The following is a 26,875-nucleotide window of genomic DNA, read 5'->3' as shown; positions in this document are numbered from 1 at the left end:
CCTCTAGGCAGAGTATATAGTTGTTTATAATAGTGTCTGATGATCTTTTGTATTTTTGTGGTATCAATTGTAATGTCTCCCTTTTCATTTCTGATTGTTTTTGTTTGGATCTTCTCTCTTCTTGGTTAATCGAGCTGGTGGTTTATCAATTTTGTTTATCTTTTCAAAGAACCAACTTTTCATTTTGTTGATCCTTTGCTTTTTTTGTTTGTTTGTTTCATTTATTTCTGCTCTTTGTTATTTCTTTTCTTCTGCTAACTTTGGGTTTGGTTTGTTCTTGTTTTTCTAGTTCCTTGAGGTGTGACATGAATTGTTAATTTATGATCTTTCTGCTTTTTTGATGTAGGGATTTAATGCTATCAACTTCCCTCTTAGCACTGCTTTTGCTGTATACCACCAGTTTGGGTGTGTTGTTTCCATTTTCATTTATTTCAAAAGATTTTAAAATTTCTATCTTCCTTCCTTCATTGACCTAGCAATCATTCAGAAGCATGTTGTTTAATTTCTGTGTGTTTGTATAGTTTGCAGAGTTCCTTTGGTAGTGATTTCTAGCTTTATACCACTGTGATCTGAGAAGATGCTTAATACGATTTTGATTTTTTAAAAAATTTTAAGACTTATTTTGTGGCCTAACATGGTATATCTTATACAGTGTTCCATGTGCTGATGAAAATAATATATATTCTGTAGTTGTTGGGTAGAATGTTCTGTAAATATCTGTTAAGTCCATTTGGTCTAAAGTCCAATGTTTCTTTGTTAATTTTATCTTGATGATCTATCTAGTGCTGTGAGTGATGTGTTGAAGACCCCCCCACTATTATCATATTGCTGTATACTTCTTTCTTTAGGTCTAATAATACTTATTTTGTGAATTCGGGTGCTCTGATGTTGGGTGCATATATATTTAAGATTGTCATATTCTCTTGCAGAATTGATACCTTTATCATTATATGATGACCTTCGTCTTTTTTTTTTTTTACTGTTTTTGATTTAAAGTCTATTTTATCTGTTACAAGTATAGTTATTCCTGCGCACTTTCGATTTCTGTTTTCATAGAATGTCTTTTTCCATCCCTTTACTTTCAGTCTATATGTGTCTTTACAGGTAAGGTGAGTTTCTTGTGTGTAGATATAGCTGGATCATGCTTTCTAAAATCCATTCTGTCAATCTATATATTTTAAGTGGATCATTTAATCCATTTACATTCAAGGTTAATATTGATATGTGAGGCTTTGTTCCATTGTTGTTTTCTAGTTGTCTTTTTGTCTTTGTGGTTTAATGAACTTCTATTGTGTTCCTATTTGATTCTTTTCCTCCTTTGTGCAATTGTTTTATAAGACTTACAAGTTTTATATTTTCATGTGTTTTCAGGATGGTGATTATTGACCTTTCGTTTCCATGTTTAAGACTCCTTTGAGCATTTCCTGAAGGACCAGTCTAGTGGTAACAAATTCTCTCAGTGTTTGCTTCTCTGGGAAAGACTTTATTTTGCCTCCATTTGTGAAATTTATTCTGGCAAGATATAAAATTTTTGGCTGATTCTTTTTTTCTTTCAGCACTTTGATAATCCCATTCCATTCTCTTCTGGCCTGTAAGGTTTCTGTTAGAAAGTCTGCTGTTAGTTTGATGGGATTTCCTTTATAGGTGACTAGATACTTTTCTCTTACTAATTTTAAAATTCTTTCTTTTACTTTGACTTTTGACATTCTGAATATAATATGCCATAGTGATGTCCTCTTTGCAGTGTATTTGCCTGGGGATTGCTGGGCCTCCTGAATCTGGATGTCTAACTCTCTTGCTTGACTTGGGAAGTTTTTATTGACTGTTTCCTTAAATATGTTTTCTGAACTTTTTGATCTCTCTTCCCCATTGGAATACTGATAATTTATAAGTTCAGTCACTTTATGTAGTCCTAGATATCTTGAAGGCTTTGTTCATTCTTTTTTATTATTTTTTCCCCTATTTTTGTCTGATTGGATTATTTCAAAAGACCTGTCTTCAAGCTCCGAGATTCTTTCTTCTGCTTGGTCTAGTCTATTATTGAAGCTTTTAAATGTATTTTGTTTTTTTTTTCCAATGAATTTTTCATTTCCAGAATTTCTGTTTGGTTTTTGTTTAAGATATTTATCTCCTTGGTAAATTTCTCATTTATATCCTGAATTGATTTTCTGATTTATTTGTATTGGTTCTCACATTTCTCTTGTATCTCATGGAGCTTCTTCAAAATCAATATTTTGAATTTTTTATCTGGCATTATTTTTGGTTGGGATCTGGTGCTGGACCACTGTTGTGGTCCTCTGATGGTGTCAGTTTCCTGCTTGTTCATGTTTCCCATGTCTTTCCATTGATATCTAAACATCTGGTTTAGTATTCACTTGTTCCAATTTTTTGAAATTGCTTTTGTAGGGCAGAATTTTTTCCTGAAGATAGATATATGTTGTTGGTTGAATAGGATGCTTTGGCTTTGATTTTGGGTGCCTGCAGTAGTGTGATCTTTATAAGACTTCTTTGGCGGTACACAGGTTCAGTGGTATCTGTTATTTCCTCTATGGCTTAGGGTATAGTTAGCTGAGGCTGTGGGGAAGTTTTGCTGGGGGCTTGGGCACCTGCTGAGCCAGTATTCACACCCCGCTGGTGGCAGAAGTAGGCTGTCTGTTTTTAGTCTCCAAAGCAGCATACACTGGCACCAGTGTTAGTGGGTCCTGGAGGGCTGATTCTTGGGCCTTCACTTGCTTACAAGCTAGTAGTGGAAGTACAGCTCCCAGGTATGTGGGCAGGTATCCTGGGCAGCTGGTGTGATATGGGTAACGGCAATAGTGGTAGTGGAGCAATCCACTGGGAGCCAAGTGGTCTTTGTTGGTGTTGCTAGTAGCTGTGATGGGTTGGGCAGGCTAGTCCTCAGTCCCACAGCTGCCTCAAACAGGGTGATAGGTATTGTCCTAGTTATGAGCAGGAGAGTCTATTTTCCCTGTGCCTCCCTCGGCTGGTTGGTGGTTGCAGCCGGGTAGCTTCAAACTCAGTCTGAGGGCACAGCCTTGCATTAAACTCTCAAAATGGTGCTAGCGGGAGCCTGTGACCAGCAAGGTCCCTCTCAGGTACGTAGCATGGGCAAGTGTGAGGAGTGTGTTCTGCACAAGTCTCAGTCTCACAGCAGTCTGTAGCAGAGCAGTGGGTATTATCCTTGATACATGTAAGACAGCCTGATTTCCCTGTCCCTCCTCAGCCAGGCAGGAGATGCAGCCTTATCAACTCGAACTGAGCCAAAGGGCAAGGCACAGCCCAGCATTAAACTTTCTAAACGATGCCTTGGACCTGCGACCCAGGAGGGAAGGGTGCATCCTAGGAAGGCAGCATGGGCAAGAAGCTGTGGGGAGTACGATCTGCTTGAGTCTCAGTTTCACAGCAGTCTGCAGCAGGGTGGTGGGTATTGTCCTAAGTATGAATAGGAGAGCTTAGTTTCTCTGTCACTCCTTGGCCAGGTGGTGGCTGCAGCCACATCAGCCCAAACTCAGCCTGAAGGTGGAGCACAGCCCAGCATTAAACTCAATATGGTGCCTAGGGTCGGGACTAGGTAGGGCGGGGCCCCTTCCAGGTAAGCAGTGTGAGCCAGAGGCTCTGGAGAGTGTGGTCCACCCGCATCTCAGTCTCAACAGTAGCCCCAAGCAGGGCAGTAAGGACCCTCCCAGAGGTACATGGGAGCACCCTCCCTTCCTTGAAGCCGTGTAGCATGAGCAGCTTCATCTGTAGATTCCTGGTATCTAGGCTGTCACAATGGCATTTAGCCAGCGCTGGCCTAGGCTTGGATGCCTGTGGGATTTCACGTTGATTCCCTTTCTGGAGCAACATCTCTGGGCAATCTCCAGGTAGCTTTCTGTGTCAGGCCTGAGGCCCACAAAGGTTGAGGGGTTCTCCCTAGCCAAGATTGTAAAAGCCCATTTTGGAGTGTGGAACTCAGAGGGTTTCTCTCTTCTTGCCTTTCTACATCCAGGACCCTCTCCAGGCTTTCAGTCAGTCCCTGGCTAGGCAAGTTGCCTTGAACCCTCTCTTTATTCACTTTTGGTGCATCTTGTCACTTCTATAGTGAATCCTAGTGTTCTCTCCTAGACAATCTGTTTGAAAGGTATCTGCTTACTATTCTGGTTCCTCTCTGTGGAGGAGATACACACTACCTGTGTCTTGTTAGTCGTCTCTCCCTCTTTTCCTTCAAAGTGCCTGATATTCTTAGGTACTGGCAATGAAAATATGAACAACACACCTTCCCTGAGCCAGAGGAATTTATGACAGTTCCCAAGAGGAGAGGATACACTACACTATGCAGGGCCTCATGGGGAAGCACCAGGACCCAAAGTGATTTTCATCAGAAAAGGACCATTGGAAATTCTTTGCATGGAGCAAGCTTAATTAAGTTTAGTGTGATCATATCTATAGTCTGTCACTGCCAGAGTAAATAAAAGTCATCTTAAGTGATCTTAACAACATTTTACCTCTTATCAAGGAGAAATTGAGTGGATGCTTTAACATACTACATCCTGGTCTAATAGACTTTTAAATTGTAGCAATTACACTTAGTATTGAAATAGGCATCAAATCAATGTACCATGGAAAGGATTTTTGGAAATCATTTTACAGCTTGCTTAGTAGCTCATTTATTTCCCCCTCTCTTTTTTAGTCCAATTTGCCAAAAATATTAGTGACCTCCTGTTTTTTAATCTGATAAATAGTAACGTTGAAGAAGAATTTGGGGAAAGCAATGAAAAATATTCATAATCCCATCATCCAACAGATATAATATTTTTATTTTTTGGTTAATAGTTCCAGTACTTGTGCATATGGAAGTATGATTTTCAGATAACTACGTTTTGAATAAACATGTTTAACCTAGTAGCCCAAACCCAGGGACAGGACCAATCAGAGATGCAGAAACCACAGATAGCTAAGTAGCCCATGTAGTCAGTGAACAGGAAATGAAATGAGATGGCCAGGTACGTAGCTTGGTAGAATTGCCTAAGACGGAAAGCAGACAGCTGCAGTGGCTCTTCATGTGGTTCCTATAGGCCTCAGTTGTGGCTTGTGTTTCATAGGGTTTTAGGCTGGAGCTAGAATAAGACAATAATTGAGTAACAAATTATTTTCTAAGAAAAAAGGTATAAAAGATTGTAACATCTAGTCTCATTTTTGCTGTTACCATGTATGTTATTGCTGTAGCTCCATTCTGGCTCTCTCTCTCTCTCTCTCTCTCTCTGTGTGTGTGTGTGTGTGTGTGTGTGTGTGTGTAGGTGTGTAGGTTACTATAATAAGGTTACATACTAGTTAAAAAATAAATTAGAGAATGATCTGTTCCCTTGAGGGTAGATGGGGAACAATTTAAAAAGCTCTTTTTAAATAGCCTAAATGGCTTCTTATCAGTATAATGATAAACTCCAAACTTCTTAGGACAACTTTCCAAGCTTCATGCTTTCAATTACTGCACTCTACTACCCTTCTAATATGATAGTGCATTTTGTTTCTATTGTGAATGCTATCTTCACTTGGAAAGCTACAGCCATGCATGCCCTGGAAGTCATAGTTGGCATTGTTTTGATAGTACTAATAACACTAAAACCTCTGAATATGTAGCTTTTATATCATATACCAGGCTGCTGATGCCTTGACACTTTATAGAAACATGACCTTCTCCTTGTATCATGTATTCTAGGTCCCTTCTTATGCATTATGGTAAACCATGATGTGATTTAAAAGAAACTTGTAACTCTTGGGCTTTTAAATTTCTGTCATGGCAAATAAGCTAACTTGCTTCCAAAATCTAATTATGTCATCTTTGTACGTGAATTTTTCATAGCTTGAGTTAGACTAGAAAATAAAATTTATTGATATCTACTGTATGCCAGACACATGGTAGATAATCCTCATAGCAACCTTTCATGACAAATATTATCCTTATTTTATAGCTAGGGCAACTGAGTCTCAAAGAGATTTAAGCAGCTTTCTACAGTTGGTAAGTAATAAGTGATAAATCTGGGATTCTAGTCTAGGTCTGATGCCAAAACCCTTGTACACTATTTCCATTGTGATCAGATGAGCCAAAATAAATGTGTGTCAGAGCCTATTTGTGTTTTATTGTAACCTTGAAAAACTTTGGCTGGTAGTTTGCCAAGATATCTTAATCCAGAGGTTCCAACTGAGTGAAATTCTATTATACACTTGAGAAACTCTTAAAACTATAGTAAAGTGTGAATATGAACATCTAATTAGAAGATGGAGATGGTACCCTGACCTTCTTGTTCCAATTTCATTTCTATTTTGATTGTATCTGTCTTCACTTTGGACATGACCATATGGGGAAACGTATCCCTATTACTTATTTTGTGGAGTGTGCTGGATAATTTCTACAGATACGAATTTTATATTAACTTTGATGTCACAAACAAGCAAGTCAAATGCAGCTCTTCATCATCATGAAATGTTGGCTAAAAGAGTCACCCTAATATTAATAAAATGTTTTATTCTTCATGTGACTAAATCAGTGTGCATGCAAGAAGAAGAAAGAAAAAATGCTTAGATTCCTTTTTTAAATTATCTCCAGAATTTCTAATTTTTATAAATTAAGGACCAATAAATCCCATTTTGTTTTCACACATTTGACATTTGTTCCTTTGACTTAAATAACTTCTCCACTCTTTATTTTCCTATTTGTGGTGATTTGAATAATTTTTCAGAAAATATGTACTTTCTGATAAATTGTAGTGTGTCGATAATGAAAACTGTTCTACGGTGCTAAACTTCACCTGTTCTCCAGCCCTGCCTACCTCTTTCTATTCAACCATTTTCTGTTTAAGTGAGATCACCTATTTGAAAATCTATATTCCTTAGCACATGGGTTCTAATCTGGACTCTGTCTGCCTTGCTAGGTTCATCTTCCGTAACTCTCCCACATATACCCAGCAGTTCAGCTGTATCAAACTACTTGCTGTTTTCAGTACCATATATATTTTCACATTTCTGCCTTTAACCTTCTTTGCCTGATGAACTCTGCATAGCTATCACTTAGGACTCTGCTTCCTCTAGAAAGCCGCCCTTTAAATCTTCCTCAGTCTCCTGCTAGGATCAGATGACTTTTCTGCTCTCCCACAGAATACAGTGCATAATATAGCATTTAGTGCACCATATTGTAATTATCTGTGTACTTCCTAACTTTCTCCTAATATGCTTTAGAAGTCAAGAGGGAAAGTGGTAGAATATGAGGTTAGAGAGATTTGGGCACGAGCTAGATCACACAGGGCCTTACCATAAGCCAGAGTAGAGTCTAAAGTTTATTCTAAGAGCAATGGAAAGCCAATGGAGGGTTTTAAACAGGAGAGTGACATGACATGATCATATATATATATATATATATATATATATACACACACATACACACACACACACACATATATATTTACACATATAAGTGTGTGTGTATGTATATTTATATCTAAATATAGATATAGATTTGAAGCAGGATCTCACTCTGTCACCCTGGCTGGAGAGCAGTGGCACAATCATGGCTCACTGCAGCCTCAAATCTCCTAGGTTCAAGTGATCCTGCCACCTCAGCCTCCCTTGTAGCTGGGACCATAGGCGTGCACCACCACACCAAGCTAATTTTTTACATTTTTTGTAGAGACATTGTGTCACTATGTTGCCCAGGCTGAGCTGGTCTCAAAGTCGTGGGCTCACGCAATCCTCCCTTGGCCTCCGAAAGTTGTAGGATTACAGGCGTGAGCCACCGTGCCAGGCCCAGAATTTACAAAGGAAGAAAAAAATTCCAAAGTTGATTTGGAGATTTTCTCTTGATAGCCTTGTTATAACCACAGAAAGTATGTTTTCTTGAGAGAAAGATAATATGGATGATCTTTTCTGTCTTTTCCTGAATTTACTAAGATCTAAAAATTATACTTGCCCTCATTTTTCTTCCCATCTAATGAAAATATGTTTGATTCTAAATATGTGCCTTATATTTGCACTTCTGCCTTTTGAATTATTTTATTTGGTTCCTCTAATTTTGTCTTGATTCATATCCTTACCATGAAATGATCCTCTCCTAAGTTTTGGATCAGCCCTGACTTTTTAAAATTTATATACTAAAATCAGAGGTTCTAAAGTGCCTGTATCTTATCAAAAACAATTTTATGTACAGCCTTAAGTTACAACTTATTTTTTATCACAAGATTCATAAATAAAAGTCTTAACTGGAATAAATTATGCAGCAATTGCTAACTTTGGTGGGATATTTTTATTGCTCTTTTACTTTTGTGTCTTGCTGGTTTTTGTAGCTAGAAGGGTTTTTTACTCTCCCCTTTCCCATTAAAACATCATAGTATTCCCTTGAAGTAGATATAGTCAACATGATGAAACATTTTAAGAAGCTCACAATAGCAGTGTTGATCCTCTTGGTCTTCTTTTCTTTCCAGTATTTTAATGTGTCTGGAGAACATTTGAGTTCATCATTGACTAGAGAGAAAGTGACCAAAATGCTTTCTGAATTCTCCCTTGATTTCTTGTTAAATGTGGAGATGTGACTGAGTTTCCCCCATCTGGTTCACTTTAGAGAGCTAATTTCAGGCACTTTATTTTATTTTTCCCCCTTCCTTCTCTCCTCCTGCCCTATTTCTTGTGAAATACTGGATTATCAAAGGAGAAGGGAAAAAAATCAGCCATTCATCAAATACCTAATAAGTGTTCTCTATATGCCTGGCACTGGGCTAGTTTCTGGTGACAGTGAACTGTGGAGACCTAGACTATGCCTTTATGAACCTTAGAATCCAACAGTGATCTTTGGCTTTTCATGGGCAACCGTCATTGACAGCCCTTTAAAATACATGTACCAGGGCACCCACTGAATCAGAAGCTTCTGGACTGGCCTAGCATTTTAAAAGCTGTATGGCCAAAACAGTATGATCCAAAAGCTGATAACTACTGGCCTTATCAAACATTATTTCTTGGATGCTTTGTATAGTCGACTTAACTGGAGAGGAAGCAGAGAAACACTTGACTTAGGAGATGGCACTTAAAATGGATCTAGGATACACACTGAAGTATTAAGGAGTAAAAGGACATGATGTATCAATTTACTCATAAATGTTCAGAAAAAATATTATAAATATATATACACACACACATATATATATGAAAATTAGCCAGATGATAAAAATTGGTGAATCTGAACCAATATGTAGAACATATACAAGAATTCACTATACTATTCTTTCTTTTTTTTTTTTGAGATGGAGTCTTGCTCTATCACCTAGGCTGGAGTGCAGTGGCACAATCTTGGCTCACTGCAACCTCCACCTCCCAGGTTCAAGGGATTCTCCTGCCTCAGCCTCCCGAGTAGCTGGGACTACAGGTGCCTGCCACCACACCGGCTAATTTTTGTATTTTTAGTAGAGACAGGGTTTCACTAAGTTGGCCAGGCTGGTCTCGAACTCCTGACCTCATGATCTGCCCGCCGTGGCCTCTCAAAGTGCTGGGATTACAGGCGTGAGCCCCCGTGCCCGGCTGCTATACTATTCTTTCAACATTTCTGTAAGTTTGAAATTACTTCAAAAGAAAAAAATTGAAAGAAACAAAAAGCAAACAATAAAATGGCTGTAGAAGTTTTGTAAGATTTCTTTTTTTTTTTTTTTTAGACAGAGTCTCATTCTGTCGCCCAGGCTGGAGTGCAGTGGCACAATCTCAACTCACTGCAAACTCCGCCTCCCGGGTTAAGCAATTCTCCTGCCTCAGCCTCCCAAGTAGCTGCAACTACAGGTGCCTGTCACCACGCCCAGCTAATTTTTGTATTTTTAGTAAAGTGAGGGTTTCACCATGTTGGCCAGGCTGGTCTCAAACTCCTGACCTCAAGTGATCTGCCCACCTCAGCCTCCCAAAGTGCTGGGATTACAGGTGTGAGCCACCACACCCAGCCATGAAGTTGCATAAGATTTCAATAAACAGAGAGATAGGTTGGGGGCAAGTGGGATTGAACAATGGAAAGAGTAAGTATTCCAAGCAGAAGTGACAGAATGAGCACAGGATGCGCAAAGGCAAAGCAGACTCGAGTTAATGGTGTGAGATCAGAGACCAAAGGCAATCAGCTGTGACTGAACTACAAGCTACAGTGGAAGAAATCAGTGGAGCCAGATTATGAAGCTCCATGTATGCCTTGCAAGGAGTTTATTCATTATTTAAGCTAGCAGTTAAAGCAGGATGCACACACTACAGGGAGTGAGAAAAATCTTTTGGAATGCAGGAAGAAAACTCTTTAACTTCCATTTGTGGCTGGGTGCAGTGGCTTACACCTGTAATCCCAGCACTTTGGGAAGCCGAGGTGGGTGGATTACTCAAGGTCAGAAGTTCGAGGCCAGCCTGGCCAACATGGCAAAACCCCGTCTCTACTAAAAATACAAAAATTAGCTGGGCATGGTGGTGGGTGCCTGTAATCCCAGCTACTCAGGAGGCTGACGCAGGAGAATTGCTTGAACCTGGGAGGCGGAGGTTGCAGTGAGCCAAGATTGCACCATTGAACTCCAGCCTGGGTGACAGAGTGAGACTCTGTCTCAAAAAACAAAACAAAACAAGACAAAAAAACTTCTATTTGTATATAGTTACTTCTTTACCTTTTTAAAAATTTATATTTTATGTGTTTTAAAATGTATAGTATCTTAGCACCACAGTTTGTATCTAGTTGACAAATAAATATACTTATATGGGGTTGCTTTAAAATGTTTTTGATATTGAAATTGGAAAAGTAGTCTTTAGACATTTTCCTGCCTTGTAACCAGTGATATTTTTAAAATGCAAAACTGATTATGTCAATTCCTATGTGTATTTGTCATTTTTTAACAACTGTACTTTCTCCTTAGGATAAAGTCCAAATCTGAATCAGATTTTAACATGGCTTTAAAGGTTCTTCTTCTTCTTTTTTTTTTTTTTTGAGATGGAGTTTCGCTCTTGTCGCCCAGGCTAGAGTGCAATGGCATGATCTTGGCTCACCGCAACCTCCGCCACCCAGGTTCAAGCGATTCTCCTGCCTCAGCCTCCCAAGTAGCTGGGATTACAGGTTTGCACCACCACGCCCGGCTGATTTTGTATTTTTAGTAGAGACGGGGTTTCACCATGTTGGTCAGGCTGGTCTCGAACTCCCGACCTCAGGTGATCCACCCACCTCGGCCTCCCAAAGTGCTGGGATTACAGGTGTGAGCCACCACACCCGGCCTAAAAGTTCTTCTTAATCTATTTTCTATAAACCGTGCATGCAAGTTTCATCATTGGATCCCTACACCAAGTTGTTCATGGCTTAAGCCAAACTCTTTTAGTTCTTCAAATGCACGAACTTTGCCTTTATTCTAGATGACTCTTCTACATAGAATGATCTCATTTTTTAAAAAAATTCTTTCATCTGGTTAACTTTAATTTATTCTTCAAATTCTAGCTTAAGTGTTACTTCCTAAGACAGCCCTCTTTTGACCCCCTAGACAAGGTAATAACATTACTCTTTGCATAGATTCCCATAGCTCTATAACTCCCCTTTATGATGTTTTTTTGTTTGGTGGTTTGGTTGGGGGTTTTTTGTCTGTTTTTTTTTTGTTTTTTGTTTTTTTGACAAGATTTCACTCTGTCACCCAGACTGGAGTGCAGTGGCCAATCATGGCTCACTGCAGCCTCGACCTCCCAGGCTCAAGTGATCCTCCCACCTCAGCCTCCCAAGTAGCTGTGACTACAGGACTATGCCATCACACCCAGTTAACCTTCTGTATGCTTTGTAGAGACAAAGATTCTCCGTGTTGGGCAGGCTGGTGTCAAACTCCTGAGCTCAAGGGATCTACCCACCTTGGCCTCCCAAAGTCCTGGGATTACAGGTGTGAGTCACCATACCCAGCCCCCTTTTGGTATTTTTAATGGTTTGTGTAAAGTTCTGAGACAGGAACCATATTTCTCTTGTACACTCACTTATCCCAGTGGAAATGCTTGGAGTATTAAGTACATAGTAAATATTTATTGAAAACAAATGGGGTCCTTGTTAAGGAGATGCTAATCAAAATGATAATGAAATACCACTTCACATCCACTAGGATGGCTGTAATCACAAAGACAGCCAGTGATAAATATTGGCCAGATGTGGAGAAATTAGTATATTGCTGATAGGAATATAAGATGGTACAGACACTCTGAAAAACACTTCCTCAAAATACTAAACCATGTGACCCAGAAATCTCACTCCAAAGTGTATATGAATGAATGAAATAAAAACATATGTCCACATAAAAACTTGTATATAAGTGTTCACAGCAGCACTGTTCATAATAGTGAAAATGTAGAAACAACCTAAATGTCTTTTTTAGCTCGGGGTGCCATAACAAAATACCATAGACTGGGTGGCTTAAGCAACACACATTTATTTCTCACAGTTCTGGAGGCTTGGAAGTCCAAGATCAAGGTGGCATTTAATTTGGTTCCTGGTGAGGAACCAAAACCAAAAAACGTCTCCTTCCTGGCTTGCAGACAGTCACTTTCTTGCTGTGTCTCACGTGGTGTTCCCTCTGTCTGTGCTGTGGAAAGAGAAGAAGCAAGCTTCAGCGTCTTACTCTTATAAGGGCACTAATCCCATCCTGGGGACCCCACACCCACATGACCTCATCTAAACCTAATTAACTCCCAAAGGTCTCACCTCCAGATAGCATCACATTAGGGGCTAGAGCTTCAACATATGAACTGGGGAGCTGGGGAGGCAGGCATAGAAACATTCAGTACATAGCAATGTCCATCACCTGATGAATGGATAAGTAAAATATGGTATGTTCATGTAATGGAATATTATTATTCATCCATAAAAAGGATGATTCACTGATGCATGTGATGACATAAATGAACCTTGGAAACATTATGCTTAAGGGAGAGACGCTAGACATAAAAGACTACATGATGTATGATTCCACTTAGATGTAATGTCCCCAGTAGGCAAATCTGTAGAGACAAAGTAGACTAATGATTGTCCAGGCCTGGAGGGGTTGAGAGAAAGTGGAAAATGACTGCTAATGGGTATAGGCTTTCTTTTAGGGGTGATGCAAATGTTCTAAAATTAGGTTGAGGTGATGTTTGCACAACTCTGAATATACTGAAAACAATTGAATTGTATACTTTGAATTAATTTTATGTGAATTATATCTCGAGAAACCTGATAAACTTCAGCAAAACTTGGTGGTTTGCTTTAAAGGGGCAAAATATAAAATATTGCACAGAGAATGCTGTTCTATTACATGTTTTTGGATTCTAAATGTCTAGAAATGTCAGTTGCAGAAGAGTACTTTTTAAAAGAAAGGAAAATAACAAAGGAAAAGAAGGAGTAAACCTAGTGCTACCCTCTCCTGAAAGGAATTTGAAACCTCTGAGTAGCCACCAGAATAGATTTTCCATCAGAATACTTTTTTTATGTGTTACCCAGATTGTTGAAAGGAAATAAATTGTAGAGATCTCTAAAAAGTCAGATGTTTAATGGCTCTGTGAGCAAAAGCAGGGAAAAAAATCAGACCTTTAATGCTATATAATTTAACAGTATCAAGAGACCACTTTGAAAAGGTTTTGATAAAAACAGTCCTTGAATAAGGCATGATAAAGTGGCCATTCTACCAAATGAATAATCATCCCATCTCACTTTTTTTTTTTTACTTCATAGTATATTGTTACTGTGTGACTTTAAATAACTTAAAAGTTTTTTTTTTCCTTTGCATTGAATACTTTATCCACCTTTGTACCTTCTAATTACTTTTTTGGGAAAAAAAGGCACGAACCAGCCCACTTCCTTATTTCTCCAATGAGATGAGTGCAATAACTATCTTATTTCCCTCATTTCATTTTGAGGAATAAACATTACAATCTATATAGTGATTTTTTTAAAGGCAAGAATAACATATAGTTTGAAATTTTTCTCAGGTGGCTTCATACAAATTATTTAATGACACCCCTACTCACTACATTTGTTGGGCTAAGTCCTATGTATCCTTAAGTTTAATCTGTACCATCATTCTTGCATTCTTGGATTTCCTTCACAAGCGTCCTTCTCTGTGCTTCCATGGTACTCAACACGTATGTCCATGTAAAGGCACCGTCTGTTTATCTGCCTGTCTCTTCCATTAGACTATATGTTTCACTGAAGCCAATGACTGGATCTTATCTTTGTACCTCAGCATCTATAACCGAATTTGGCAAATAGGATGCACTCAGTAAATTCTGAACTAAACTGAATCAGAAAAAAAGCTTTATTAGATGTTATAGGGGCTGATACTTGATCAGTTAATTTTTTTAAGTTGAAGCATAGAATTTTTTTAATTTGGGATATTAAACCTTTGATATATTGAAGCACAGAATTATTGAATACATATATACATGAAGTTTAATTTTTAATTTTTATTTTTTTATTTTTTCATTTTTGAGAGGGAGTCTCACTCTGTCACCCAGGCTGAAGTGCAGTGGCACAATCTCAGCTCACTGCAACCTCCATTTCCCAGGTTTAAGTGATCCTCCCGCCTCAGCCTCTCAAGTAGCTGGGACTACAGGTGTGCACCACCATGCCTGGCTAATTTTTGTATTTTTAGTAGAGACGGGGTTTCACCATGTTGACCAGGCTGATCTCGAACTCCTGACCTCAGGTGATCTGTCTGCCTCAGCCTCCAAAGTGATGGGATTACAGGTGTGAGTCACCGCGCTGGGCCTGAAGTTTTATTTTTGACAATTATTTTTTAACAATTTTGACAATTATACTTTGACAATTATTTATGTCAAATAATTCTTTGACAATTATTTAACATAGGGCATGACCATTGAATGAGAGACCGTAATTTTAGTTGTACTTGCTCTTTGCTTTAAAAACCAAACATTTTATAAAACCCTAAAATGAAAATAATTTAAAATGGAGGCACTTGGGAAGAACTTAGGACATGAACACAGAATCTTTTTATTTTTTAATTTTATTATTATTATCTTATGTATTAATAGAGATAAGGTCTCGCTATGTTACCCAGGCTGGTCTTGAACTCCTGAGTTCAAGCAATCCTCTGGCCTTAGCCTCCCAAAGTGCTGGGATTACAGGCGTGAGCCACTGTGCCCGGCCAGCAACTCATTTTTATTGAGTCTACTTTAAGCATTTTAAATAGTTCTCGGAGAAGCAACAACTCTTTTTGCAGTCATAGTTCTGATAACCAAATACAATGGCATCAACAAGTTCAGGAACAAACTGACCGGCTCTTAGTAAGCATACACCTTAGCCATTTGGGTCAGAAGTGCAAAGGAGTAGCTAACCAGCTATGTGCATTAAAACTTATCCTGAGCATCAGATAATACATTTTACAGAAATGGAATATTGTTAGTCTAGTAAGTCACTTAGTAGAGGGAATTTAAGAGAACTTACATTGTACTTCTCTTCTACACCAAAATTTCATCAATTATAGCACTTAACTCAAGAGTCAGCTGTATCTTGCCACTAGATTTTATAAACTTCATTATCCTTCACTCAATGCTTTGAAATGTCTTATTGTCTTCTCAGGTCACTCTGGCCACGCACAAAGAATTTCATGCTAATTTTTTGTTTCATTTGTTTAATTTCAGTGGTAGGAATGGGATCCTGGTGCTTCCACATGACTCTGAAATATGAAATGCAGGTTAGTAATGATGAAATTGACAAATGCTTATTTCTCTTAATTCAGAAGTACTTCAGATTTGAGAAAAGAGCACATAACTATGGCTAAAAGATGGGATTTGTAATCTCTGGAGTTTTTTACTTCAAGTATGTGGATCCAAACTGACTAAGTGAAGTAAAGAAATAAGCAGGTGAGTCCATAAAGAAAACAAGTACAAATAGCATAGGGCTTTTTGACCATCTCTGTGCAGGCATATAGAATTGAGAGCAGCATTAGAGAGCAGAGTCACATGGGGACATATTAAAAAGACATAATCAGTTCACCAAAACAATATATTCTTATTCTGAGATACCTGGATTCTTTCATGTCTCTATGGCATCCATTTGAATGGTCTGAGTCCCTCTAGGTAGCAAGACTTTAGAGCAAGCTTGTCCCACCTGTGGGCCGCATGTGACCCAGGATGGCTTTGAATGCAGCCCAATACAAATTCATAAACTTTCTGAAAACATTATGAGGTTTTTTTTTGCAATTTATTTTTATTTTTATTTTTCATTTTTTTGAGTCGGAAGTTTTGCTCTTATTGCCCAGGCTGGAGTGCAGTGGCGCAATCTTGGCTCACTGCAACCTCCGCCTTCCAGGTTTAAGCAATTCTCCTGCCTCAGCCTCCCAAGTAGGTAGGACTACGGGCACCCACCACCAAGCCCGGCTAATTTTTTATATTTTTAGTAGAGACAGGGTTTCACCATGTTGGCCAGGCTGGTGTCGAACTCCTGACCTCAGGTGATCTGCCTGCCTCAGACTCCCAAAATGCTGAGATTACAGGCGTGAACCACTGTACCCGGCTGTTAGTGTTAATTTTATGTGTGGCTCAGGGAAGCCAAAAGATTGGATACCCCTGCAGAACTAGCCAAGGATTTTTAGTTTCCATCCTTACTCTGAGGAGGGCATATATGTCAAGTCCTCAGTCTTTTGAGCTCTTGATTTCCCATCACTAATCCAGAAACTTCTAGAACAGTAGTACAAGTAAAATCTGAGCTACATTTGTAATTTAAATTTTTCTAGTAGCTACATTGAAAAAAAGTACACAGAAATGGGTGAAAATAATAATATATTTTATTTGGCCGGGCGTGGTGGCTCACACCTGTAATCCCAGCACTTTGAGAGGCTGAGGTGAGTGGATCACGAGGTCAGGAGATCGAGACCATCCTGGCCAACATGTTGAAACCCCATCTCTACTAAAAATACGAAAATTAGCTGGGTGTGGTGGTGTGCACCTATAATCCCAGCTACCCGGGAAGCTGAGGCAGGAGAATCTCTTGAACCTGGGAGGTGGAGATCGCAGTAAGCCAAGATCACACCACTGCACTCCAGCCTGGCGACAGAGCAAGACTCCATCTTAAATAATAATAATAATATTTTATTTAACCCAGTATATCTAAAATATTACTTCTGGATATATATATAATCAATATAAAAATTATGAATAAAGTATTTCATATTCTTAAATCTGGTTATATTTTATACCTGCAATATCTTTTTAGTTCAGATTAGGCTTATTTCAAGTGCTCAGTAGCCACATTGGAGTGTCAAAACCTGAGTGTGGCTTATAGGATAGCCACATGGGTTGGGGACCATCCATCACAGAACTCTGGGACCTGAGCCAGTTAAAGAGAGTGTCAACATAGGGGGATAGTCCAGTGTAGGGTGTTGGAGCCTAATTAGGAGTGAGGAGGGTATTTGCACATCAAGGCAGCCCAGGGACAGTGTATTAGAGACCAGGGTTGAAAAGGTATCCATGCAAAGGTGACAGCTCAGTGCAGAATAAGGAGGGTGTCCTCACAAGTTGGGGAGGTCATTTGACATGTGGTTGGAATCTGAGTGGGATGGGGAGAGTGCCACATAGTGGGGACATCTTTGTGCCATGTTTTGGTACCCTGGGAAGGTGAGGGTGACTTCTACATGGCAGAGTGGCCCAGTGCGGGATCTGAGAGCACAAGCAGAGTTGAGAGGCCATCTAAGTGGAGGTGCAGCAGCAGCCTGGCACCGAGTGTTGGAGCCTGAATTGAGTGAGAAGGGCATTGCTTGGGAAAAGGAGAGGTAGCAGTGGAAGCCATGTTGCATACAGGGTAATTAATCAAATAAATAAATACATTAAGGAGAATGGGAGCCAGGTTTCTTACTGTTAGAGAACAAAGTCGCAAATATGGAAAAGATGAAAACTAGAATGAACTCTGTGGTGACAAATTGAAATTGGAGTTAACAGTGCAAACTCCTGTGTTCAATGCATACATATATAATAGACATAAATATAGATGTGAAAATATGTGATATGCATATGTATGTATTTTGTGTATATGTATACATACTTAAATATTTTAATACACACATATGTACATACATTCTCAAGCTCTGTCCATGAGAGGATCTGGGAATGGGGAACTTCAAAGCCAAAGAATATACCTAGTATCCAGATCTTGTTTTCTAAAAGTCATTCTTCTTAAAAGGAACCAGGGCTGATTCCAAGGGCTGGGGCAGAAAAAAAAAAGGACAATATCAGCCTAGATCATCTTTTTATGCCAGAAAAAATGGAAAGGCTCAAAAAATTATGGGAATATGTCAAAAGGACACTGAAGCCAACCTGAAGGAGTTCCTGGTGGCCCAATCTGGGACAATTTGAGCATCAAAACAAATGGTAACAAGTTATAATAGTTATAATATAACCCGATGAGTAATATGGGAAATCTGAGTCCATACTAAGATAATAAATGATGTATTAAATGAAATAATACATGAGTATAAATAAATGAAGAAAAAGTTTGATGTTGAAGAGTATATTTATATAGTTTTAAAGTACCTTTCCACAAAATACTTAAAAAGGGGAGAAAGAATACCTTTACAGTGGAGAAGCCAAGTGGGAAATACCTTAATCAAGCAACCTAATCATCGCTAATGGGACAAATCAAAATTATATGTGTTAATGGAAAAACTAAACCCTGTCAAATATTTTTATTTTATTATTTTTAATTCTTCTTCTTATTTTTTGAGATGGAGTTTCGTCCTTGTCACTTAGGCTGGCATGCAGTGGTGCAATCTTGGCTTACGGCAACCTCTGCCTCCCAGGTTCAAGTGATTCTCCTGCCTCAGGCTCCCGAGTAGCTGGGGTTACAGGCATGCACCACCATGCCCAGCTAATTTTTTTTTTTTTTTTTGAGATGGAGTCTCACTCTGTCGCCCAGAGCGACACTGGAGTGCAGTGTGATCCTGGCTCACTGCAACCTCTGCCTCCCAGGTTCAAGCGATTCTCCTGCCTCAGCCTCCTGAGTAGCTGGGGTTATAATCGCCCGCCACCACGCCTCGCTAATTTTTGTATTTTTAGTAGAGACGGGGTTTCACCTCGTTGGCCAGGCTGGTCTTGAACTCCTGACCTCAGGTGATCCACCCACCTGGCATCCCAAAGTGCTGGGATTACAGGCGTGAGCCACTGTGCCCGGCCTGTCAAATATTTTTTAAAGGTTTATTCTGAGCCAATATTAGTGACCATGGCATGGTGTGATACTGGTGGGCTGGGGGAAGTCCCCAAACACCAGTGGACCTCTATCCTAGCCAATGTCTAGGCTCTTGACACCATCACAAGAATGAATTCAAGGACAAGTCGAAAAATAATGAAAGTAATTTATTGCAAAGAGAAAAGGTACACACTCAAGAAAAGGGAGTGCAGGTGTACTTGAGAGAGTGTCATGCAGTGGGGTTTGGGGCTGCTACCTTTACATGTTTCTCTAACCAAGGAATGGAATATTCATGAAAATTCCTGGAAAAAGGTAGAGTTTTATCAGAACTGTGGTGCCACCCATTTTTACATCAAATATAGGTGTTCCTGGAACTGTCATAGTGAGGGAGAAGAAAAAGAAAAATTAGTTAGGTAAACGGTTAAGGCTGGTCCTTGGAAAAGCTGCCTGCCTGAAAAATTACAGCTATAGGCAAGATACAGCAGCTTGGAGAAAAACTCAGACTGTAGAAGCTGCATGCCTGAAAAATTGCAGCTACAGTGCACCTGCACAGATAAGCCACAGATAAGCAGGCAAGGCAGGAAAAGTCCAGCATAGAAGCCCTTTGTTCTTTGTATGATTAGCGAGCTCCCAGGAAGCTTTTCAGACATGTACACAGTGGGCCCCATGGAAACTTGCACAGGGCGGAGGGGGCTTACTTTAAACAAACCCACAATTATACAAACAAAAAGTTTCACTTTATGCTTACCTAGAGACATACCCACAACTACATAGATAAAGGGGAGTTATGCAGTTTTATAGATAAGTTTCTCAAACACTTATAGACATGAGAGCAGTTTCTTACGAAAGCTTTTCAATTCAGCTTTTCTTCTTTTGCTTATGAAACTTTTGCTCCAACCTCATTCTTTGGGTCCACACTCCTTAATTTTCTTGAGACCACAAGCTCGGATAACACATTAGACGAGACCAGTGACCCTGACCTATTTCAATGGTGCTGCTGGGTTTGTGGTTTAGTATGTTAATGAGCATATAATGAGGTCCTAGGTGAAACCTAGGTCAAATCCAGTGACATGCTGGATCCAATCGGTCTTAGCCAGCTTGGTCCACACCCTGTTTTTCAGGATCTTACCAGCCCAAAGACTCTAAGTCATGTGAAATTGCTGCCTGGAATTTCTTCTCCACCCTGTGTTATTCCTATCTCAGGACAACAGAGTCTCAAGAGGTCCTTTGATTTCCTTGTCATGTGATGCTATACCAAAATCAGGTTGAAAAGTAAGCCACATTATAGTGGGTTAAGAAAAGAAACCTGTTTAATAAGATCTTATGGTTTGCAGGGTGTAACTTAACTCTTAGCTAGCATGGCTACTTTGCAACTCTTACCGTGATTATAATTTGGTAATGACTGTTTATTGCCACAGTCTGTTTTGTCAGTCTTATGATCTCTATTTTAACCTTAATCATGGGCAGTTGTGCCTAAACTTCAAAAGGGTGAGGATTATAACGAGGCATGTCGGACCTCCTTTCCCCATCATGGCTAAAAATTCAGTTTTCATGTTTCTCTGGGGTCCCCTTGGCCAAGAGGGGTCCATCCAGTCAGTTGGAGAGCTCAGAACTTTATTTTTGGTTTACATATGCCATCTAATAGGATGCAGTGACAAGAAAAATGTCATCACTTCTCTGATACTCTTGCCAAAGATGTGTAATCTGAATTTAATATTATGAAAACATCAGACAAAACCAAATTGAAGGACATTATACAAAATATCTGGCCTATCATCTTCAAAAGTATGATAGTCATAAAATTCAAAGACTGATGAAGTGTTCCAGATAAAAGGAGATAAAAAGACCTGACAACTAAATACAATGTACATGTGTGTGTGTTCATATTTGTATTTATGATATTATTGAGACACTTAAAAAACTTGAATGAGGTCTGCAGATTACATGTAGTAATAAATCAATGTTAATTATTGATTTTGTTGGTAGTATTGTGGATATGTAGGTGAGTTTTTTTTTTTAAAGTATAACTTACATACCATAAAATTCACCCTTTTTTTTTTTACCCTATCATACAACAGTAAAAATTCACCCTTTTAAAGTGTACAAGTCAGTGGTTTTATGTATGTTCACAGATTGTGGAGCCATTGCCACTATCTAATGCCACCACATTTCATCACCCCAAAGAGAAATCCATGCCCATTAGCAACCACTCCCTATTACTCCCTCCAATGACCCCTGACAATCACTCTCTTCCTGTATGGATTTGCCCATTCTAGATATTTCATATCAATGGAATCATATAATGTGTGGCCTTTTATGTCTGGTTTCTTTAACTTAGCATATTTTCACACAGTTCACCCATGCTGTAGCAAGAAGTACTTAATTTTTTTACCTGAATAATATTCCATTGTATGGATATACCACATTCTTTTATCCACTTATCAATTAATGGAAATTTGGGTTGTTCACACGTTTCAAGTATTATGAATAATGAATAATGTTGCTATGAACTTTTGTGTACAAGTTGTGTTGTAGGGAAGTTTAAATTTTTCCCCAAAGGCTCAATGATTTGAGTCTATGAAACACACTGATAGGCCGAACGCGGTGGCTCATGCCTGTAATCCCAGCACTTTGGGAGGCCGAGGCAGGTGGATCACAAGGTCAAGGATCAAGACCATCCTGGCCAACATGGTGAAACCCCGTCTCCACTAAAAATATAAACATTAGCTGGGTGTGGTGGCGCATGCCCACAGTCCCAGCTACTCGGGAGGCTGAGGCAGGAGAATCACTTGAACCCAGGAGGCAGAGGTTGCAGTGAGCCAAGATCATGCCACTGCACTCCTCCTGGTGACAGAGTGAGACTCCATCTCAAAAAAAAGAAAAAAGAAACGATAATAGATTAACAAGAAAAAAGGCATACAGGTCTTATTAACATGTGTATGGGCATGGCATACAAAATATGAAAAACTCAAATGGTCAGAAGATTGATACTTTTATACCATCTTGAGGTCACAGAAAGAATAGGGGCTTGGAGCTTGGCCAAACAGGTTATGGTAGCAAGACTGGTTATAAGAGGAAGAGAAGAGGAAAGGCCTGGCTAGCAAAGGCAGCCTTGTTATATGGATGAAACTTCATGGGTAGCAGCTCTCAGAAAGAATAGATGGTAGCCTTTGGTAAATGTTTCTGTCAGACCTTTAAAGGTGTCAGATTCTCAGTTAATCTTTCCTAGATCCAGATGAAGGGGTGGGGGGTGGTTCAAAGCCTGTTTGCATCTGTTGTTTACTTGACTTTATTTCCTCTACAAATGCACATCTCCCCTAGAAAAGACAGCTTTTTAGCTATTCTTTGGTTTCTAGTCCCTCTGAATCGCTGTCCTGAAATATATCAAAGAAATATATTTGGGGGTGAAATATTTTTAGTTTCCCTCATTGTGGATGTATGTTTTCAGTTTTCTTAGACCTATACTTAGGAGTGGAATTGCTGGGTCATTTAACCTTTTGAGGAACTACCAGGCTGTTTTTCAAAGTGGCTGCACCATTTACATTCCTGCCAGCAACTTCTCCATATCATTGCCAATACTTGTTATTGTTTATCTTTTTAGTATAGCCATCTTGTGGGTATGAAGTAGTTTCTCTCATTGTGGCTTTGATTTGCATTTCCTTAATGACTAATGTTGAATATCTTTTCATGTGCTTATTGACACCATTTGTATATCTTCATAGTAGAAATGTCTATTGATATCCTTTGCCTATTTTTAAAATAGCCATAGTTGTATTTTTCTTACTGAGTTGTAAGACTTCTTTCTATATTCTAGATACTAGACTCTGGATACAGATATGATTTGCAAATATTTTCTTCTGTGAGTTTTCTTTTCACTTTCTTTTTTTTTTTTAACATAAATTACATTTATTTAAATATCCTCATCAAAACACATCTTATGAAGCATCTTTTCTGTGACACCCTGATCTATTCCAGATCCACTCTGTGCTGCTGTTTTCTGACACCAGTTTCTGCCAGTGCCCTCCAGTGAGGAGCCCCCAACTAGGTATTCTGAGGGTGCATGTGTCTCACTCAAGGCTTCCTGAAGCAGGGGCATGACACCTTCTCCATGTACCAGGGGGTGAAGGTCTGCAGGGTCAGGGGTTGGGGGGAACCCCTGTGTTGTTGCTCCTCCCTGCTGCTGTCCAGAGTCCTCTGCAAACTGCTGACGCCCTTCCCAAAGTGGCAACAATCTGAGGGTCTGACACCCACAGTGCTGTGTGTGGGACCCCCAAGGTTCCCGACAGTAACTGATGGTTCCTATCCCCATCTCTGGACTTCCGGGCTTCCAGTGCATCCCAAATGTTCCTTTGTCGTGATGGTGATGCCACAGGGCTCTCAGGATGATCTAGGCACTGTTCTCGGAGCCCCGTAAGTGAGGCCAGGCCCGTGGAGCAGAGCAGCTGCCCAGGTGACAGCCATGATGGGGCCTCTCAAGCCGGGAAAGGCAGGAAACTGATTCTCCTGAAGTTGGCCCCTTGATTTCAGCCTGGTGAGACCCATTCTGGACTTCTGACCTCCACAACTGTCATCAGCTTGTGCCATTTTGAGTCACTGCATTTATGGTGACTTGTTACAGCAGCCTTGAGACACTGAGATACCCCCCTGTGCCCCAAGTCTGTGGTGTCACTGCTTCAGCCTGGCCCTGCTTTGGCTGGGACTGCTGCAGTAGCCTGGTGAGCCTGACTGGATCCTCAGTGGCTGTCAGACTTTTTATCTGAGGACCCCAGGGGTGCTCGCCCTGTGGTGGTCATGATCTTGGTCCTCAAAGGGACAGACATGTCCATACCTCATGCCTGTCCACACCCTCAGCTCCTCACCCAGCTCCAGGGAAGCATGAGTGCCCAGCTCAGGGTTGGGTGCCAGTCCCTTCCTGCCCCTAGCAGGCCCCCTACAGATGCTGAGTTCTACCATGTGGGACACAGGCAAGCAGGCCCTTGCCAGGCTTAGAGCACGGATGGCCTGTCCCATCTTTTCACTTTCTTAGTAGTGTCCTTTGATGCAAAAAAAAGTTTTCAGTTCTACTGAAGTGCATTTTATCTGTCTTTTTTTTTCTTTGGTTGCTTATGTTTTTGGTATCATAGCTAAAAAACTATTGCCTAATCCAAGGTCATGAAGATTTATATCTGTGTTTTTGTCTGAGAGTATAGGTCTTACATTTAGGTCTTGGTCCATTTTGAGTTAATTATTTATGTGGTGTGAGGTAGGGGTCTGGCTTAATTCTTTAGTACTTGGATATCTAATTGTCCCAAAACCATTTGTTGAAAAGACTGTTCTCTCCTTATGGAGTTGTCTTAGCACTCTTATTGAAAATCAACTGGTCATAAATGTGTGAGTTTATCAGCTCTCAGTTCTATTCTATTGACTTATATATCTATTCTTATGCTATTACCACATAGCCTTAATTACTGTAGATTTGTAGCAAGTTTTGAAATTTGAGAGTGTGAGTATTCCAAGTTTGTTGTTCTTTATTGAGATTGTTTTAGCTACTCTGGGTCCCTTGCATTTTCATATGAATTTTAGGATCAGCTTGTCAATTTCTGCAAAAAGGTAGATGGAACAGGTTTTCACCATGTTGGCCAGGCTGCTGTTCTATATCTTCTTACCTAACTTTGAAATAGGGCTTGACACCATATGGGTCATAGCAGCTAGATGGGCATTCTTACTTTTATTGTTCCTGGATAAAGATCAGTCTTAGTAAAGGTAAGAGCCAACAGTGATATAGTTGGTTATAGCTTACTAAAAAGAAAAAAAATCTTTCAGTTACTTTAGTGTGTACCATTAACTTTGAGAGAGGTATCAGGAAGTAGAAGTCAGATATGAACTGCTTTAAATTGTGGCTCCACCACTTAAAAGTGTCTCAGGATCCTTAGGGTGAAGAAGTGGCACATACAATGAAACCTGAAAAATATCCAGAAGTGATTAAGGTAAAGAGGGACTAGGGGAAGAGGAGAAGCTTAAGTAGAGGAAACCACACATGCAAACGTCCTGTGGTAGGAAAGAAATGTGAAGAACTGAAAGCCCAACATTGTTGAAACTTAATTAGTGAGGGAGAGAAGGGATATAAATTTTTACTGTTGTTGAAGGGGTAAAAAAAAAGAGGGTGAATTTTATGGTATGTAAGTTATATCTTAAAAAAAAAACTCACCTACATATCCACAATACTCCCAACAAAATCAATAATTAACATTGGTTTATTACCACATGTAATCCGCAGACCTATTTCAAGCTGGGATCGCGCCATTGCACTCCAGCCTGGGTGACAGAGTGAGACTCCATCTCAAAAAAAAAAAAAAAAAAAAATTAATGACTAAAAATAGTTAACTTGCACAAATGCTATTATTTTCATAATTCTAATAATTTACCAGAATACATCATTCACTTTACATAAGCTCTCTTCCTACTTCCTAGAATGCCTTTCTTCACCACCCCATTTCATTTCATTCCTGCCATCACTTTCTTTGGCTTTTGTGTGCCCCTTTTGTTGGAATCCTTACTCTATATTTAATCATGCTTTCATTCCTTTAACCTCTAATTAGAAGTTAGAATTAGAATCTTGAAGGCAGTGACTGTGTCTTAAAATTGTATCCTCAGCTCTTAACACATTACTTGGCACATAGTGGACATTTTATTAAAGAATTAATTAAATGTGTATCTAGTGATAAATAAACTCTGTAAGATTGGTATCTACAACACCTAGCTTAGTGTCTAGCTTGCGGTTTAACACATAATGGCTGTAATTATTGTTACTACTATTATTATCATTGCTAATAATAATAAATGTTATTTCTCAGAAGTATACTTTACTTGGATTAATAAAATTATTTCCCTAGCCATTAATACCTCTTCTTATGTATGTTAGTAGACACTTTACCCATTTAAGGTGATACAGGAAGGATGGAAATGCAAAAGAATACTGATAGGACCTATGCACCTGTAGATGATGGACATCATTTTTTTCTGGAGGTACAATATCATAGTTTGTAATACCAGATGATATGAGCAGCACAATGACAAGTCTGCCCTCCAGGAATAGTGAGTCAGGTACCCTGCTTAGGTATGTACATTAGGACACTTGGATGATAACCTTGTTTGTTCAAAAACAGTAAACTACACACACATACTCAGAGTAAATTTGATGACAAATATATAAAAAGAATTAGTAAAAGAAATGAAATAAGAGCTGAAACCAATTTTTTTTTTTTTTTTGAGATAGGGTCTTGCTGTGTTGCCCGGGCTGGAGTGCAGTGGTGCAGTCATGGCTCACTGCAGCCTCGACCTCTCAGGCTCAAGCAATCCTTTCACCTCAGCCTCCCAAGTGGCTGGGACTACAGCCACATGCCACTACCATGCCCTGCTTATTTTTTTTTTAAGTTTTTGTGGAGACAGGGTATTACTGTGTTACTCAGGCTGATCTCAAACACCTACCTTCAAGCGATCTTCCGACCTTCAAGCGATCTTCCAACCTTGGCCTCCCAGAGTGCTGGGATTACAGGTGTGAGCCTCTGTGCCTGGTCTAAGAGCTGAAAATCTTAATCATTTTGATGTTTTATTTTGATTTGCATAATAATTGCGGCTCCATGATATTCAAGCCTGTTATCTATCTTTGTTTCTTATAGCTATTGGATGAACTCCCAATGATATACAGCTGTTGCATATTTGTGTACTGCATGTAAG

General features: G+C 39.5%; 1 protein-coding gene across 2 annotated transcripts in view; it reads left to right on the top strand.

Moving 5' to 3' along the window:
• Positions 1 to 26,875, top strand: part of ACER3 (alkaline ceramidase 3) — a 165,325-nt gene that overhangs the window by 83,058 nt on the left and 55,392 nt on the right. The window contains exons 3-4 of one of the 2 annotated variants that reach the window (XM_003254680.4): positions 15,622 to 15,674; positions 26,818 to 26,870. In XM_003254680.4, coding sequence (XP_003254728.1) covers positions 15,622 to 15,674; positions 26,818 to 26,870 — 106 coding nt within the window. Of the gene's footprint in view, positions 1 to 15,621; positions 15,675 to 15,719; positions 15,844 to 26,817; positions 26,871 to 26,875 lie in introns of those variants that run through there. The other variant, XM_030829388.1, reaches the window with a different exon arrangement.

The sequence above is a fragment of the Nomascus leucogenys genome, chromosome 15 (genome assembly GCF_006542625.1).
Source record: "Nomascus leucogenys isolate Asia chromosome 15, Asia_NLE_v1, whole genome shotgun sequence".
NCBI lineage: Eukaryota > Metazoa > Chordata > Mammalia > Primates > Hylobatidae > Nomascus > Nomascus leucogenys.
The sequence above is the reverse complement of the archived record's forward strand: the minus strand, read 5'-3'. Positions and strand labels throughout refer to the sequence as shown.